The sequence below is a fragment of the Neltuma alba genome, unplaced genomic scaffold, assembly GCF_004799145.2.
Source record: "Neltuma alba isolate B1F8T4 unplaced genomic scaffold, ASM479914v2 tig00011083_pilon, whole genome shotgun sequence".
In the NCBI taxonomy this organism is placed as follows: Eukaryota; Viridiplantae; Streptophyta; class Magnoliopsida; order Fabales; family Fabaceae; genus Neltuma; species Neltuma alba.
This window is the reverse complement of record NW_021635824.1, coordinates 132728-152468: the sequence shown is the minus strand read 5'-3', so window position 1 is coordinate 152468 and position 19741 is coordinate 132728. Positions and strand designations below refer to the sequence as shown.

Genomic DNA, 19741 nt, shown 5'->3' with positions numbered 1-19741 from the left:
TTAAAAATAAACAACACGGTAAAACCATACCCACTTACAGTTTAAAAACAATACATCTCTCACACCAGCAGTGTACGGACAAATACTTTAGATTGCCAGGTCAAATAATTTACATGTGAAACTATTGCAGGGTAGTGATACGGAGATTGGATCTCTGAGATCCCTGCAAAATACTTCCCATTCCCAAGAGCCATTGTTACACAAATTTCAAGGTCCTCACTTCAGCCAAAGTTAGTTCCAAAAAAAATCCAATCTAAGTTAGACCACTTGAAACAAAAAATCCAGATCTCCACAGCAAAATCCAACTGCTTCCAAACACCCATAATCCGGGCAGAAAAAGGAAACTCCTTTTTCTCCCTTTTGTTCTTGGAGGTTACTGGGTTATAATAACACATGCAGGCATCACCTTAAATTGGCACTCCCAACTCTGTTCAAGTGGGTTGAAGATGGATAGACTCTGTTCCTGAAATCTCCATCCCTATCTGAATCCCAGAACCCTTGAACACTTCTCCCACTTGAACTGTATCTCTCAAATTCCAACCTTTGCCTAGGAGCACTCTGAGATCTAACCTTAGCCCTTGATGATTCAGTGTTGGCCATGTAATTTGGATAGCCAAAGAAACCCCAAGAACACTCACTCCTTGTGGGTGTGAAAGGGCCTTTCCTTCCTCCACTTCCAGGTCTAGATGAAGCCGAAAGTGCTTGTGGGCTATTCTCAGCAGTTCTTGAAGCTGATGCTACTTCTTTCCCTTTCTGAATTTTCAAGGAGCTCAGTGATGAGAGGCTTTGGTTTAGAGCTTTTGCCGAGCTTTTTGATGGAGAGTCATATGCCATCTCACTGTTGAGGTAGTCCGAAGCCATGTAGTATTGAGATGCGTGGAAGGAGCTGCTACTTCGGTGAGACCTGAGGTGTGGCTTCCATGTGTCCACTTCAAGGATCTTGTCACTCTTCTCATCATCAGCACGCACATTTCTCAGTGAAGCGTCTCTGGAGTGGCTCCAAATACTTTCTTCCATCCAACGATCCAACCAATGTGATCCAAACTGTGCTCTTTGTGGGCCAATCTCCCTAAAATTTGCATTGGAGCTACATCTCTACAAGTTTATACACAAGAATGCAATTAAAAATTGGAATAAATCAATTCCAAAAAAGAGAAATGCCACGTCAACGAGCAAGAAAGCAGAACGGTTTCTTCATCATGTCTAACTGTTTTCAGTAACTTTTTTTAGAAGAAACCATACACAACTTCCCTGAACAATATAATCAAAATTGCATCTATGATACCACAAGCTATCAGACTCCAGTTATGCATATCATGTGCAATTGATGCCTAAAAACTACGTGGTTGTAGTATCTCAAGCATGTGTAAAGTTGAAGGACGTGGTGGAGACATCTTATTTTCTGGTAGTCATGTGATTTTTAGACTTTCATTTTGACAAATTAGTAATATTTTCACTCCTCGGAAATAGCCTAGGGTGTTAAGTGTAATTTTTTAAGGTCATGCCCCCAAATGTAATTGAGCTGTAATCTATATGATTATTAATTGTGGACACTTAATTATTCGTTCTTGGGGGAAGAAATTACCATAGAAACCATAAAAAGATATCAAAAAGCAATTTATGGGAAGAATCACAGGTACCTTTAGGATCGATGATCCATCAACCTTAGTACTATAGGCACGAAGTGGATGCTCATGATCTTCAGGGACCTGCGGTTAAATAATTAAAAATCAGACAGGTAAATTGCATATAAAAGTCCTTGAATGTGCAAATGAATATTAGCGTGAGGTAGTAGCAGAGAAGTTTATGAAATTGAATGCACTCAGCTCCAACGTAGACAGGTTACACCATTTTGTATATAAGAAAAGTTTTGCATTAGGTCATTTGAGGCTACTTCAGATGATAAGGGCGAGGTAGTATATGAGCAGAGGTCCAAGGTTTGTATTAGCCTTTCCAACACATTTTGCTTTGGTTATTAAAAATTGAATCTGGATTATCATGCAGAAAGCAAAATAAGTTTTCTTACAGGGTGGTAAAGCAGTGAAGACTTGCTAGAAGGCAGATGATCTGACACGTGCCCACGACTTGCACGTGCCCGAGCCTGCAGTCTGACCAATGTTTGCATGCGCCTGAGCATGTCTGCAGTTTGCTTTCTCACTATGTGGCCTCTCACCAGTGCTTGCAGCTTCACCAATGCTTTGAGTGCTCGTAGTGCTCTCCTTGCCTGTAAAATCCATCCCAAAAATTTCAGCTTCTCTTGCTCTAACAACACTATCCAATAACAATCAAATTACGCTCTCAGGAACATTTTCAGAAGAAAAACAATGAAAATCCTTGATGAGGTAGTATAATTTTTAGCCGCTGAAAATTACAAGCCTCAACTAATTGTTCTCTGAATCTCAGAAATGTGGAATTTAGTGCTTAAAGGTTTTTGACTCACTATTCTTCAATGCCCAAATCATGTACATATTAATTATTTTTGCCCTCCTTTTTTGATTGGCTAGAATTAGCAATTAACAAGTAGAGAGTAAATAATATACTTTTAACTTCAAGCATTGAATAGTTGAAACATGAGTCTTTGAAGCCTCGGTATGAAATATAGCACGGACCAAACAGGATTAAATAAAGAAAGATAGACCAGACTAGCAAGCATGTAAAGGAGCATAGACTGGTGAATGAAATCATTAATAAACCCCATACTCACATGCAGCCACTTTGAAAGGGGCAAAAAATTCCTTTATTGATGCTTCCTTTTAATTCACTGAAACTTCCTTTGCTACACTACCTACCTTCGCAGTCCTAGCATAAGTCCAATGAACTTAGCAGCCTTACTGTTTACTTTAATTCCTCCTAAAAGTATACACCCAACTATTTGCGTTCTTACCCTTAGAAACTTTCACGTGAAGACTAGAATATGACTAAAATTTTAATATAAAATATGTTGAAAAGCACTTTTCCTTCTTCCAAAAGTAGCTTCGTGCTTTTCATTTGGCAAGGCCTACCATTCAGACAAAGTCCACTACATGGTTGTATCTACTCTCTATTTCTCTCATAAATTAAGAGACCCCAGCACCGAAAATTTTTACTTCCGGACTTGTCCCTCAGTGTCCTTCCCTTACATTTCATAGTAGGACATAGTTGATGATGCGTTGGCACAGAGCCACCAACCTATGGGGTTAAGCATCCTCTCATCTTTTCTTTGAGACAAAACAATAGTCATTGAAATTGATATATCTTTATTTTGCTATATAGGTCACTCTACTTTCCCTACAGGAAAGGCAATAGAAAAAGTCTCACCGAATATGTGGGGCTCTTATATCCACTTTTCTCGACCATTATTCTCATTTCTCTCACATTCAAACTTCAAACAGAAACCCATTGCCAAGTTTCGTCACCACACAACACCGACGTTTTGACAGAAAGCACAAAGAAACACCCTCTCGATTTAAAGGTGACCCAACAAAACAATAAAAAAAATTTCTAGAGCACTTGGTGACGAACAGTAATTCGTCGTGTGACACCCCAATTATGTTTTAGGCACACAAAAAAGTTAAAAATTGTAAATTTACAGTGAAAACTACAGGGGGAAGTTTAGACGAATATGTGGGATGAGTCAGAAGATGAAATCACACACGTGCCGAATTGTCGGCGGCAACTTATTTATTCTGTCCAGACTCCACACTGGAGAGCGCAGTTTCCAGAATTCTGTCCACTAAAGAAAATTTGGTTTTATAAATAATTATTTTTGGAAGTAATGAGGTTGTGTGGTGCGGTAGGAGGGGACGATGACCACTGTCGCGAAAAATATCGTTTAAATGAATAAAATATTTTTACGATATTGAAAAGCATGTAAAATATGAATATATTATTAGCGTTTGGCTACTGGGAAAAATCACTTTAATGTTGGAAAATCGGCAACAGCTAACCCAGACAGAGAGGCAAGTGAATTTTGAAATTATCGTTGAGAATTCAAAATTGAAATCGGAAAACCAAGCAAACGAGTGAATTCAGCAAGAAGGCCTAATCTCGGGAATAAGAAGCACGCAGCGTAGTTCCAGGGTAATAATGTCAAAGGGGAAATTCAGTACCGACCAGATAAGACCGGAAAGCGGACTGTATTTTAACGGCAGCCGCTTGCTCCACCCACCGGCGTTGGCTAGTGCTGGCCTGTGTCGTGCTCACCGGTCGAGTGACGGTGGGGCCATTGGTTAGTCGGACTACCTCGGCGGCTGCATGGGCAGCGGCTAGTGCAGCCTCTGCTACGGCGGCCGTGGCCGCCGCTACAGCAATGGCATGCTTATTGGCATCTAAAGAGTCGGAGAACGTTGCAGAGGAATCAAAGTGACTGAGATCAGATCCTTTAGTTTTCGAACCGTGAGACTTGTCCTTTTTGGTTTTGCTGAAGCTCCATTTCTTCTTGTCCTTGCCGGAGGAAGCGGAGGAATGAACCGATTTTTTGGCGCCGAAGAGTCGCCGGAGAAAGCCCATGGCTCAATGGTGAAGAAGAAGGGTGGAGATTGTAGCGAAGAAGAGCATGGTTCCGGAATTTAGGTCTCAGAGAGAGGGAGGGGGGGGGGGGGGAGAGTGAAGGAATTGGAATGGTTCAAGAGGCAGGGAACACTCGGATTATGTAGTTGCAGTTGCGGATTTGGATGTGAGAGCTCGGATGTCAAGGTCCGGTTGCACGCGCTTCGAAAGAGTTCGCATCACGCGCTTCATTTCTTTTTCTTTGCTCATCACATATTAAAAAAAGTTAAGGTGTAAATATACCTATAAACTTATACTAAATGTGTGTCTAGTACTATAAACAAACTTTCGGTATGAAAATATACATGATAATTTTAAAAAGTTACAAAAATACCATGACCATTGATTATTGTAATGTTGACCATTTATTTCATTGAAAGTGCTAACGTGAACACTGACATGGATGCTGATATGGTTTAGAGAGTTTGATAAGAAAGTGTGAAGATACAAATATACCTACAAGCTTGTTCCAAATAAGTGCTTGACACCATAAACAAACTTTAGGTGTAAAAATACCTATAATCATTTCAAAACAACCTTAAAATACTGCAATTGTTTAATTAATCAAAGATGACTTTCTAATTCAAACTTTTAACTAAAAAATGTGACATGGACCCTAAGCCAATGTTTCAATCTCCCTCCTTCAAATGCAACTTGCTTCTCCTTTCAAATAATCATGTTTCAGTCTCCCTTCGATCCCAATGATGTTCTCTCATCACTGTTTCACTTTTACTGAAGAGAAACAAACTGAAACTGTTCACAAAACTTGCTCTTTCATTTCATATATAAAAGTCTCTCTTTTTTTAAGAAGAGCAATACTGCTCTCTCTTAGTTGCTCTTTTCACATCTCCTCTAGTTTGCTAAGAGGAGAGGCTTACACTTGAAGGAGAAAGATTGAAACACTAACTCAACATCTATGTTACCTTGTTTGGTCAAAAGTTTGAGTCAAACAGCCGTCTTTAATGAATTAAGCAACTATAGCATCTTAGTGTCTTTTGGAATGATAGTAGGTATTTTTGCACTTTAGGTTTGTGTATGGTATCAAGTGCACATTTGACAAAAGTTTATAGGTATATTTGCATATTCACTCTTTTTTATCATACTCTCTAAGGTATGTCAGTGTCCACATCAACACTTTTGGTCAAATAAATGGTCAACATTATAATAATTAACGGTCGTGAAAGTTTTGTAACTTTTTGAAATCATCATGTAAATTAATAAGAATTTTAAAAGTACTGACTAGGTTGAATTTTATTTTTTTCCCCTTACTGAGCTTAAAATTATGTCATTTTGAGTTTGAGAAAATAAATCAAACATTTTGTTTAATTATTTGTGATTTATACATAAATATTTATTTTTATTTACCTGTAAATTAATAATTTTGTATCTAAATGTTATTTTTATAGTTATATTATTTAGGGTTAAGGTGCAAATATATCTATGAACTTATACTAAATGTGCGTTTGGCATCATAAAGAAATATTGAGTGCAAAACTACACATGATGATTTCAAAAAGTTGCAAAAATGCCATGACCGTTAATTATTGTAATGTTGATTGTTTGTTTGACTGAAGGTGCTGACATGAACGTTAACATGGATGCTGATGTGGCTTAACATGTCTGATAAAAAAGAGTGAAGGTGCAAATATATCTATGAATTTGTCCCAAATATGTGCTTGACACCATAAACAAACCTTGGGTGTAAAAATACCTATGATCATTTCAAAACAACCCTAAAATGCTACAATTGTTTAATTTATCAAAGATGATTTTCTAATGGAAAAATTGCAAATAAAGACCCTCCAATATATAAAATGGCAATCAGGGACCCTGAATTTGAGAAATTGCTCACAAGGATCCGGTCCCAATTTGCAATTATGAAATCATGGCCAAATTATCAAAATACCCCTCTTTAATTTTTTTTTAAAAAAAAGAACACCACTGCCTCGCCGGAATCCGGCCGCCGGCACCGGAGCTCCGCCACCCCTACTGGATTTCAGCCATTGCGGGCGGCCTTCCTTTGTTTTTTTTTGCAACTGTTTTTTTTTTAAATAGGGGGAAGTGAGGTTAGGGGGATTTGATCCCCCAACTTAATGCTTCCCAAAATTAGGAATAACTATCGAACCAACAAATTTTTACTAACATTATAATACAAAAAAAAAAATAAGTTAACTCATTTACTCTTGTTCCAGGTGATAACAACAATACATTTAGAAATAACAAGTTCTGATTGTAAAATAACACGTCTGGAATGAAAATTTAACAATATGTTTTTTTTATAACAACAAATTTTGTTGCAGGTGATAATAACAATACATTTGAAAATAACAAGTTCTGATTATAAAATAACAAGTCTGGGATTAAAATTTAACAACACGTTTTTTTTATAACAACACACTCTGTTTCAGGTGATAACAATAATACATTTGGAAATAACAAGTTCTGATTATAAAATAACAAGTCTGGAATTAAAATTTAACAACACGTTTTTTTAGAAAATTATTTATATTATGATTTTGGAAAATAAATTATTTATAAATTATAAAAATATTTTTAATATATTTATTTTTTCTAAAAAATACTTTTTAATCTATATATCTATACAACTCATTATAAATCAAACTACTTCTTATAAATTATAAAGCATTTATAATTAAGTATTTTTAATCTATAAATCATAGTATAAATTTTTATATTATTTCATTCTTTAAATATTAAAATTTATTATTAAGTATTTAAATATTATAGTATAATTTATTATTTCATTCTTTAAATATTAAAAATAGTTTTTATATTTAAAGAATAAAATAGTATTTTTAATTATAAATTAGAGATAAATTTCATTTATAAATTTTAGCAATCAAAAAGTATTTTTAATCTACAATAAATTGTACTATTTATAATTTATAAGAAGTAGTTTGATTTATAATGAGTTGTATAGATATATAGATTAAAAAAAATTAAAAAAGTGTGTTGTCATTTTCCCTAAATTTTATTTATGAATTTGAACAATAAAAAAGTATTTTTAATCTATAATAAATTACACTTCAAGTTCTGATTATAAATTGGAGATAAAAATTATTTTTTAGAAAATTAAATAGATTAAAAATACTTTTTATAAGTTATAAATAATTTATTTTTCAAAATTATAAAATAATTAATTGTTATAAAAAAATATGTTGTTAAATTTTAATTCCAGATTTCTTATTTTATAATCAGAACTTGTTATTTTCAAATGTATTGTTGTTATCACTTGGAATAAAATGTGTTTTTATATAAAAAAAAAGGTGATGTTAAATTTTAATTCCAAACTAGTTATTTTATAATCAGAACTTGTTATTTCTAAATGTATTGTTGTTATCACCTGAAACAAAGTGTGTTGTTATAAAAAAACATATTGTTAAAATCATAATCCCAGACTTGTTATTTTATAATCAGAACTTGTTATTTTCAAATATATTGTTGTTATCACTTGCAACAAAATTTGTTGTTATAAAAAAAACATATTGTTAAATTTTCATTCTAGAAGTGTTATTTTACAATCAGAACTTGTTATTTCTAAATGTATTGTTGTATCACCTGGAATAAGAGTAAATGAGTTAACTTATATTTTTTTTTTGTATTATAATGTTAGCAAAAATTTGTTGGCTCGATGGTCATTCCTAATTTTGGGAAGCATGAGGTTGGGGGATTTGATCCCCCAACCTCACTTCCCCCCATTTAAAAAAAAACAATTTCAAAAAAAAAAAACAAAGGAAGGCCGCCGGTAATGGCCGGAATCCGGCCACCGGCATCGGAGCTTCGGCGGCCGGATTCTAGCGAGGCAGTGGTGTTTTTTTTTAAAAAAAAAATTTAAGAGGGGTATTTTGGTAATTTGGCCATGATTTCATAATTACAAATTGGGGCCGGGTCCTTGTGAGCAATTTCTCAAATTCAGGGTCCTTGATTGGCATTTTATATATTAGGGGGTCTTTATTTGCAATTTTTCCTTTTCTAATTCATACTTTTGACTAAAAAGGATAACACGGACCCTAAGCTAGTGTTTTGTCTCCCTCCTTCAAGTGCAACTTGCTCCTCCTTTCAAGTGATCGCGTTTCAATCTCCTTCCAATCCCAATGATGTTCTCTCCTCGCTGTTGCATTTTCATTAAAGAGAAACAAGCTAAAACTCTCCACAAAACTTCTTCATTTCATCTATTAAAGTCTCCCTTTTTCTAAGAAGAGCAGTGCTACTGTCTTTGTTGCTCTCGTCATGTCTCCTCTGGTTTGCAAAGAGGGGGGGCTTACACTTGAAGGAGGAAGACTAAAACACTAACTTAACGTCTATGCACCTTATTTGGTCAAAAGTTTGAGTTAGACAGTCATCTTTAATGAATTAAACAAATATAGTCTCTTAGGGTTCCTTGGAATGATAGTAGGTTTTTTTACACCCTAGGTTTGTGTATAGTGTCAAGTGCACATTTGACAAAATTTCATAGGTATATTTGCATCTTCACTCTTGTTTATCGTACTCTCTAAGCCATGTCATCATCCACATCATCACCTTAGGTTAAACATATGGTCAATATTACAATAATTAATGGTCGTGTCATTTTTATAACTTTTTGACATCATCATGTGTATTTTTACATCCAAGGTTTGTTTATAGTTCCAGACGCACATTTGGTATAAGTTCATCGGTATATTTGCACCTTCACCCTATTATATATATAAATATTTTTGTGTATTTTAATTATAATTTGATTAACCTCAGATTCAATCATGGGTGCATTCTTTAAAGTGCATAATATATTACTAATGGGGTTGGATCTAACAAAATGGTTAGTTCCTTATAATACGATAAATTAATGTTTGAATTTTTGTTTAAAGAAGTGTCCACATTTAATGTCTCGAATAAAATTACCTACAATAAAAGAACATATCTATGCGTAGCCCAAAAAAATCGATGGTACATCCATTCAATTACTAATCCAACAGCAACAAAAGTTATTTTAGTTGGTAAGGAGTCGGCTCATAACTCACAAGATTGTGGGTTCGAATTCCATTGTCAATATAAGAATCTTTTTGGTGGACAATCTATAAGTATCTTTGTAAGTGTTTTTTCAATCCAAAGATATGTTCTGATCTTAATAAATCCCAAAACCAAACTCACCTATTTTTTTTTCTTTTTTTAGAAAAATACATTATCAATCTAGTTTTTAACATATTGGCATTTATAACTATTTGATTCTAGACTTATCCTACCAAAAAAATAGAAGAGAATCTACGTTTAAAACTCATTTTCTAGTAAGAATGGTTTATGACTAAATTGTTATTAACTTGATTTTTTTCCCTTTTTTAGCTAATTTTTTTCATGGTAACTTTTATTAATGTAATGAAATATTCTTACGATCTATACAAGAGTTGAGTAATAATCAATTCTCTTCCTAATTCATTATAAGGAAAAATTACTCGTGGCAAAAAAACAAAAAGGAAAAATCACTCATAACTTTTAAGTAAAAAAATGACATATATAGATTCTTTAAAGTTCATATATTAATTTATGTACTAATGTTTTCAACCGGACCGGATTTTTATATAAAGGGAAAGCACTACGCACCCTAGACATGCCAATCTAGTGTACTCTAAAATGGTATATAAATAAGCAAATGAAGCATTAACAATTGAAATCAGATCTAATTACATTTTAGTGGATAGGATCACACACACACACCTCATCACTGCATACGCTGACTCACAAGAATTCTCTCCCCCTTTTAAAAACTTGCACATTTCAACATGCTACCGGGCTCTTTTTTATGAAAAAAAAAAAACATTGCTCAAGCTGTCAAGCAAATGAATTGCAATCTTTGTCTCTCAAATTGGATACCAACATTCATGATAATAGCCTTCTGGACAATTTTGCCTCTGCAAAGCATACTCTTGAGTTCTTATATGATTGTGAAGTGAGTTTTTGTGTGCAAAGGGCAAAATTAAAATGGCATACAGAAGGTGAAAGAAACACTAGATTCTTTCATGCGGTAGATAGTAGACGAAGATCTAAGAACCTAATTCATGCTTTAAAAAAAGAGGATGGCTCTTGGATTGAGGATTTACAAGAAACTAAAAATTTCTCCCTGTGCTATGCACAGATTAACCTATATGATTATATTTCAAAGTTTAATAAATTGCATTATCTAAGATAGTTTAAAATTTACTTCTAACAGGAATATATTTTTTTATTCATTTTAATGGAATTTGAATTAGAGATACAGAATTTATGGCGAGTAGATAAAAATTTGAAATTAATTATTTATTCCTCTATTTAAGCCTCTTATTGACATGCTATTTAATTATGACACCCCCATTTAATTTAATATACTCAAATTTCAATTAAGATATTATTCAAATTGAAAGTTAATTATTAATTTCTTTATTTGAATCTCTATTTGAAATTGCATTTATTTATAATGTTTCCTATTTAATTCAATATATTTAAATCTCAATTAAGATGTTATTTAAATCTCATTAATTAAAGATATTCGGATCTTATAATCTCATATCCGACCCATTTTTCAACGAATCGGGTGTTACAAGTTTTCAAGAATATAATTGATGATTGATTGTCAATATGACCTTTCATCACTTTGGTGAGATTTATTGTCAAATTGGTACACCTTCAGTTGAACAAATTCATTCTAACTTGTTACAAGTTGATATCCCCTCTCTCAATGAGCAAGATGTAAATTTCCCGATGAAACAAATTACTTTAGAAGAAATTCTCACTATAGTCTTTGGTTTACCAAAAGATAGTGTACTAGGTATAGAAGGCTTTCATGCTGATTTCTTTTAGAGGCATTGGGAGTTGATTAAATGTGATCTATATGATGTGGTGATCTCTTTCTGGGAGACAGAACATCTGTTAAAGTCTATGAACAAGACAAATATTATCTTAATCCCTAAAACTAACAGGCCACAAACTCTCAAGGATTTTAGACCAATTAGTTTGAGTAATGTGTCCTATAAAATTTGTTCTAAGGTTCTATATAACAGGTTAAAGGAAGTCTTGCAAAGTAGTATTGCTCCATTCTAGAGTGCTTTTCTGAAAGGTAGACCAATATATGACAATATTATGTTAGCTACAAACCTGATGAATCAAATTCATAATTCAAATCAGGGACAACAAAAAATAGGTGCTCTAAAAGTGGATTTCTCCAAGGCTTTTGATCAACTGTCATGGAATTTCATCATTGCCACAATGCAAAGAATGAGATTTCCTAGAAAATGGCTGAACTTAATATATCAATGCGTTTCAACTGTTCAATACTAAATTCTAATTAATGGTCAACTCACTGAAGCCATTTATCCTTAGAGAGGGGTTCGCCAAGGAGATCCTCTCTCTCCCTATTTTTACATTCTCTCTGCTAACATCTTATCTTGTTTGGTAACACAGTTGGAAAAGTCAGGACAATGGAAAGGTATCTAAATCTGCCAAAGAGCTCTACTGATTTCTCATCTTTTTTATGCAGACGACTCTATTTTCTTCTTTGAGGGATCTCATCAAAATATTGTAGTAATTAAATTTGCCCTTGATGCTTATTGTTGCTGGTTAGGACAAGTCATCAATTGTTCAAAATCTACACTAGTGTTTAGCCCAAATATTAATCATCAAAATAAGTGTCACTTCTCACTATCTTTGGGGATTCACTTTACCAATAAACTGGGCAAGTATTTGGGCACATGGATTGATCCAGGAAGAAGCAAAAAGATAATCTATGATCAGGCTCTTGAGGCGATACAAAGAAGAATAGCAGCTTGGCAAAACAAATTACTCTCTTAAATCTCTCAACTTACACTTGTTAAGACAGTGCTATTTGCGGCGAACTTGCATGTTTTATCTTATATCAAATTGCCACAATATGTATGTAACCAGGTAGATAGTCTTTGCCTTAATTTCTGCTAGGGTACCATTAGAGCAAAAAATCACATTCATCTTAAAAACAAGGATTTCCTCTTTCAACCTGTGGATCATGGTGGTTTGGGAATAAGGCCAACCAAATGTATCAATCAATCTCTTCTAACTAAACAGGTATGGTGCATTCTCACTATGGAATGATCGCTTCCGTAAGTGTACGGCTCAATGTAGTAAAAATCCTTGAGTAATCTAGGGTCATACCCACCGGGGGGGTTGCGTTTTTACTAATTCAAATAAGTAACAATGAGAATAAATGAATTGATTAATGAGATAATATGAAATAATAAATTAAAAGCAGGAGAAAATCAAATATAAGAGGAAAATCAATCACTCAAAGTGTTAGGGTTCAGGATTTACCCTATGGGTTGCTAGTTTCTATCCTTTGAATTAACTTTTTAATTTATTATAGTGACAACTATTCCTAAAGTGTCCTAATATTCTCCTGAATTATTAGTTCCTATTTAATTAGAGTTGAATTTGTTCCCATGACAACCAAACAACTAATTAAATCTTGAAGCTATAGTCTTAAGTCACCATAAATATCTAGAACTATCCCTAGCCTAAATATTTATGTCTACTTCTCTAGATTTAGGTTCTCTCTTCACCTCCCAGTTCATCAAGATCACCCATAATTTAGATTCAATGGGGGTCAGTCATAAAATCCACATGAAGAATAAGAGAAATAGATATAAAAATTAAAAGATATTCATAAAAGCCATAAAAAGAGTAAAAACAGAACTGATAAAAACTAGCTTCCCATTTGGACTACATGCCTACCCCAACTAGAGAATTTAAAAACTCATAATAAAATAAACCATAAATAGTATTATTCTAAGATCCCCAAACATGACAGAAACAAGGAAGAACAAAAGAAGAATAAACTGTCGAAGGATCTAATAAAGGTCCTCTACTCAGCTGTTGTCACAAGATGAACAAAGGTAGTAACTTAGCCGATTCGCTGTCACAAACAATGCTCTTTTGCTACCTCTGGCAATGCTCTCTGATGCTTGCTCTCTCATCTCCTCCAATCCTATTTATAATGGTTTTGTATCTTCTCTCCCTTGAAGCCACTGCCTCTTATCCATATCCATATATCTTTAATACAATATAATATATTAGATGATTTGCCTTGTGTCACTGCTGCCATCATTATCCTTTTATCTCCTTCCTTGTACTCAATCAATATGATATAATATATTATATTATTGCAGGTTAAGTATGTGGATTTCTGTCAAATGGAAATTCTTTTAAAGTCTTACAATGCTTCTTGGATAGGGAAAGGACTTTTAGAAAATTTGAGTCTTATAATGGATAACCTTTGATGGAATGTCTCTTTTGACTCTCAAATTCCTCTCAACCATCATCTTTGGTAGCCTATGCACTTGAGATCTGCCTTGGTATTCAACTTACTTAATGTTAAGGATCTCTTATTGCATACTTCTTTTAATTGGACTCCTCACTAATGGAATATCCCTTTGCTAAAGACTCTTTATTTTGCAAATACCTTGCGTGAAATTACATGAACCCCAATTCTATACCAAACAAGCCATGATTCTTTTCATTGGACTGCAAATAGCTCTGGTATTTATAAGGCCAGAGATGGTTTCAAGAAATATCTTTAAGAAGTTATTCAGATAAATAGCTGTGGTGATAAATTTCGGAAATTCCTTTGGTCCCTCTCCCTTCCATTGAAGTCACTCCTTTTCATCTAGAAGCTCTTTAACAAATCAATTCCTTCTGGGGATTTCTTAAATCAACATCATGTGCCCACTACTTTGTTTTGTGTTTTTGGTTGTTCCTGTCTAGAAACCTTAGAGCACTTATTCATTTTCTGCCCTTATGTTCGTGCCATTTGGTTTGATTGTCTCTCAATTAGAATTGATGTGCAAAGCTATGACTCTTTTTTGTTGTGGTTGAAATCAGTAATGTTGCAACTTTCATGAGATGAGCTTGACTTTCAACTGAAAGGATGGATCATCCTTTTAAATGCTATACGGAGGAATCGAAATCAGACACTACATGAAGGCAAAGTTGATCATCCTTGCTATGAAGGTGATAAAGGAAATTTAAAGTTGGGTTTCTTACTTCAATATGGCTTTTTCTTCTCCTCAGATCTCTAAAGATAAAAGATCACCAATTTTTATACCAACTTCTTTGGATACATCATCTGCGGGTAAAGAATGGACAATATTGCTTTTCAAGAGGAAAATTAAAGAGCAAACTTCAATGCATGCTATTATTCTATTTAAAGGCATTCCTATCCAAGTTTTCAAGCTCCATCGAATCTTTATAACTCCAGATGTTTTCAACAACTCTTGTTTGAGGCAGATCTTGCTATGGGTAGCACACATGGGAAAAGACTTGTTTAAGGAAGGATCTAAACTTATCTTGATTTGCTTCAAGAAGTAGCTCATGGATCTCACTCATGTTCGCAAAGCCTCAGAAAGGAGATTGGATAGTGAACTTAAACAACTCCTGCTTTTGTTTTCTAGGGTGACTGTTTCTAAATATAATGACTATAGGTTTTTTATCGTTTTTCTCAATCTTTTTTATAGGTAACTAACCTTGTGATGTAGACTGATAATTTATTGTAGTGTTAATCATTTTGCCTTTTCTTCCCCAAAAAAAAGAAAAGAAAAAGAAAGAACCCACAAAATATAAAGTTTATTGGTATGCAAAATTTCATTTTCTCTCACTACGCAAAAAAAAAAAAGCTTTCAACAACCGCTTTTCAAAGTCGCTGATTAAGGTTAATTTTTTAAAGTAAAACTTTCAATAACCACTCCTAATATTAACATCAAAAGTCTAAAAATATTTGGTCGAACAAAGTATAAGTGGCGACCTAATATGGCAACTGAAAATTTTTTTTAGTGATAATTTTTGTTGTCGCCACTGAAAATGGTTTTTCATGACAACTCAAGATGTCACGAAAAGACTTTTTAGTGGCAACTCAAGGCGATGATGGCTAAAATCTAAGAATACTTGAGATGGTAGAGTTTAATGGAAGAGCTTCCAACTCATTAGCAGTTGCTTGTAAGGGGGAGAAACAAACTACAAAAATTTCCAAAAGGATTCTAATGTCCCAATGGTGGACGAAGGAGAAGTCAAACATTTTTCAGATTCATCCTTAACAGTGTAAGTGCCAGATGCTTTTTAACAATTTAACATCACAACATAATATAATGAAGGTTCAGAAATATTGCAAGATTTTCCTACATAGGCCACCGTAGAGAGGATGATTGATTGGAATTAAGGATCCATTTCAAGTTATTAACTATAATATTGGCATTCTCTATAATTTACTTCCACATCAAAGAGGAATTGTAAGATTTCTTAGTAATGCAAGCATGTTCCAGATAATATATCTAACTCTTAAGTGCAAGGATCGATGGACAAGGAAATAGTAGAAAGCATCCTCCAATCGTGCTTGGTTACTAATGTTTTATTAACGCGCCTAGTTGGAAGAATGCCTAAACCGCCGTGAACAAGGGGGAAAAAAAACCGGATAATATGGATTTTCTTCCTATCACCCAGAGAGTCCCAAAAGAAATAGATACTATCTCCAGTTTTTAATATAAAAACTAATTGGATATTAGATTTGATCCTGAATATAAAATATCAATCTCTTTTATCTCTTAAATTTATAATGTCTTTCTTAAAATATTCTATTAGTTGTAAGGAGTTCTCACCAAAAAAGAGTTCCAACACACATAATTAAACATGATAATTTTAAAAAACCAACAATTATTTATTATAATTAATTAACTTAACTACAAGTAACTGATTTAATCTTTTTAAATTAATTATTTAGATCTTATATGAAGGATTGGGGGTAGTACATCAAGAATCTATTTTATGATGGCATATAGATTGAACCATTTTGAATGGGAATCACATTACTTTTGATTTTACCAAAAAGAAAATGGTGTGCGTGTGTTATGCAAAATTGCAAATTACCAAAGAAAAGAAAAAATAACTTTCCTCCTACCTCCTGTCATGCATGTGAGGTTGCTGGTCAGTTGATGAATGGGACCCACATGCTTATTAATGCTCATGCTCAGTCGCCGCACGACATTTTTGGGTTGACTTTAATCTCTTCCTCTGAGTTCTAAGTTCTAACGCGGTTTCATATTTCAAATAAAAAAGATAAAAATAATACAATTCTATTTTTTTTATGAGAGAATTACTATTAAGTCCAAAAAAAATTTAATTATTCTAAAGTCTATTGATAATTAAAGAACATGTAATAATAAATTTTAGAGTAGAGTAGAGGATGACAACATGTTTATGCTAGTAATTTGTTATTGAGACTTCTTAACAATTAAATTCCTTTCTTAGTATCATGATAATTCTTTTTTTTCTTTTCGATAAAGAGAATTCCCTTTTGAGGCTTGAGGGCAACGGATTTTTACCTTTCCCAACTAATGTTTATTCTAGTGTATACTTGTGAATTAAATTCCACTTTGTACGATGCTATTATTAACACAATTACTCATTAATTAATATTTTTTATTTTTTTACCAACATTATTAATATAATTTGAATAGAACTGTTCAATTTTTTTTTATTTTTTTATAAATTATTAATTAACATAAATGGAATAAATTTTATATGCTTAAACAATGATTGAGATAAACATAATAGAAATTTGTATGGAAAAAAATAAATCCTACTAAAAATTGTGTGAATTTCACTCTTTTTATATTGATGATGTACTAACATCGGTTCTTACCAGACCTACCTAGCATTAATATCATGAAAATAACGTAGTATCGACTTTGAAGAAAATGTCATTACCTGATTTAAGGATTTGATGAATTTTTCAGAATTTTTTTTAAAAATAGCTGCTTAACCTATTAAGATTTTATTTATCAAAGAACATAAATATATTAATTTAATTTAATTTTAATTTCAGACATAAGAAAAAAATTAATTTTCATAAGAAAAATTTAATTTCAGCTTAAGTTTCCCTTTCAAAGATTATTGAAAATTTTATAAACTTAAGATTTTCATAAAAAAGATAAACATTTTTCCTTTAGCATATTGATGATGCTTTTGTCGTCAAAGCATTCAATTAAACTAGGTCCTAATTAATTTATAGTTTAAGATCAACCTAGGTCATTACTTCCAAGGAGCAAGTTGTGGGTTTCTTTAGGTGAAAATTTAGGTAATAAAAAAATGCAATAAAGTGGACCCAAACTAAAATGCAAAATTCTAATTCTAAATGCAAAATGCAAATGTCCTAAAATCTATATGAAAATTAAATCAAACTAAATGAATGCAATGCAATTTTTGGGGGGTTTTTTTGAAGGAAAATAAAAATAATGAATAAAGAGAATTAATCAGAAAGCAAAGAGAATTAGCAAGTAAAAATTCAGAGATTTCTCTTCAGGTACGGTAGAGGGGACAACTTAGGATTCGCATGAATTCAACCTTCATAACCTTAATCAGTTAATTAGACCAAAAGGAGATGATAAGAGAGTGGAATTAATAAACTTAACTACCCACTTGAAATAAAGGAAACCCTTAACTTCAAAAACCCTTAAACCATTAGAGAACTCATAACAGTATAAGGTTGGTTAATTAAGTCTATTAAAACCAATGAAGATAATTCAATTTAATTTTGGAAATTATGTTTGAAATTATCCAATTAAACAATCAGATAATCAACCAACTTAATTAAACAATTAAGAGGTGAAAGAACTCAAATTTTGCAATTCAAACCACATTGATAATTAAACTCATAATGAAAACTCAATTATAAATTCAATTAACAATGAAAAGGTTCCAAACATATATTCCAACAAGTATCTTGGCACAAATAAGATCCAAATATCAATTTAATCCAAGAATAAAATTGACAATCTAGACCTAAATTGTCTCAACAAAATTACAATTTGAACTCATTTAAAACTAAACAATTTCAAGTCCTTGAATTAGAAAGATAAATGGAATATCACTCCCTTGTGGTCTTTAAGTGCTAGCCCAAGGCTCTCTAGTCTCCTTCATGCTTCTCCCAAGTTGCCTGCCTAACAAGCTTAAACCTCCATGAAAATTATCTTCCCTCCAAAGTCATTAGATGCCGCAGCCATGAGGGGTGAAAAAGAGAAGATAATGCTTCGTGGAGATGAAGTGGATTAAGAAAGAAGAGGACGTGGATTATGTTGGTGAAAGAGGATGGTTATTTAATTGGTGGGTTTGCTTGACGTGAATCAGGGGGAGGAGAGTTGGCGTTGAAAAATTGATGTCCGTGCGTGAGTCAATGGAGAATGGAAAAGAGGTATCCTTCGGCGTGAATATGGGATCAATGATTAAGGGGTATTAGGCGTTGAATTGTGCGTTGGTTCCAATGGAGAAGGGAAGAGTGTTCCTCGCGTGAATCAATGGAGAATGGAAAGTGTGTTATTTAGGCGTGCCTCCCTCTTGATATTAGCCATTGGATTGTGCTTAGATTCCAAGAAACAATCTTGCACCATTGGATCTCCTATATGCTTTTTCTTGACCTACAAGAATTTAAGTACATCCATTAATGTAGATTATATCCAAATATAATCAAAAATTAAATATTAAATCTGCATAAAAATTAGGCAAGAAAGTGCAAAACTTTCTAAAAATAATCTTTCTAGAAATATGAGACTTGTTTTCAAAGAAATAGGAAAAATTAATTCCAAGTCAAAAATAGAAAATCACAAAATATTTATATTTTTAATCCAAAATCTCAATTTTTATGTAAAATCCAAAAATCAACCAATTAATTCAATTATGCATAAAAAATCTAATTAAGCTCAAAATTGTCATGCAAATCCTGAATTAATGTGGGATAAAATATATAAAAATTGGGCTTTATCAATTCCCCACACTTAGCCTTTGCACTCCTGGGCAAAGCAATTGAAGACCAAAGAGCAGTAAGAAAAACAAAAGAAAATCAAATAAAAGAGAATGTTCCAATCACAAGCAAAAAACAACTCAAAGCAATTAACATCTTTCTTATCCAAGTAATCTTCTCATGAATCAAAAAAATAAACATCATGGCAATTTACTTGACAAAGGGGAATCTAAGTCAGAAATCCCTCACCAAGGTTAATGTGTATCTCACTCATCACTCAAAAGTGTATTGGCTTGTGTTTACACTCAAAATCATGCTATCCAATCCTCTTTCCATAGGCTTGACAAGAATCTATATTTTTCACCAATCATAAAGTAATTACAAGTATAAATCAAAAGGACTTTTATTAGGTTGTAATGGGGCTAAGGTAAATAA

General features: G+C 33.0%; 1 protein-coding gene across 1 annotated transcript; it reads right to left on the bottom strand.

Annotated features, from left to right (window-relative positions):
- On the bottom strand, positions 1 to 4578 carry LOC114761120 (protein IQ-DOMAIN 14-like). The gene is made up of 4 exons (XM_028950440.1): positions 4093 to 4578; positions 2027 to 2224; positions 1641 to 1709; positions 1 to 1095 (listed from the first exon to the last, which is right to left on the bottom strand). Exons 1-4 carry the CDS (start codon positions 4486 to 4488, stop codon positions 403 to 405), a joined length of 1356 nt encoding a protein of 451 aa, XP_028806273.1. The 5' UTR covers positions 4489 to 4578; the 3' UTR covers positions 1 to 402.
- Between the last annotated feature and the right edge of the window lie 15163 nt (positions 4579 to 19741).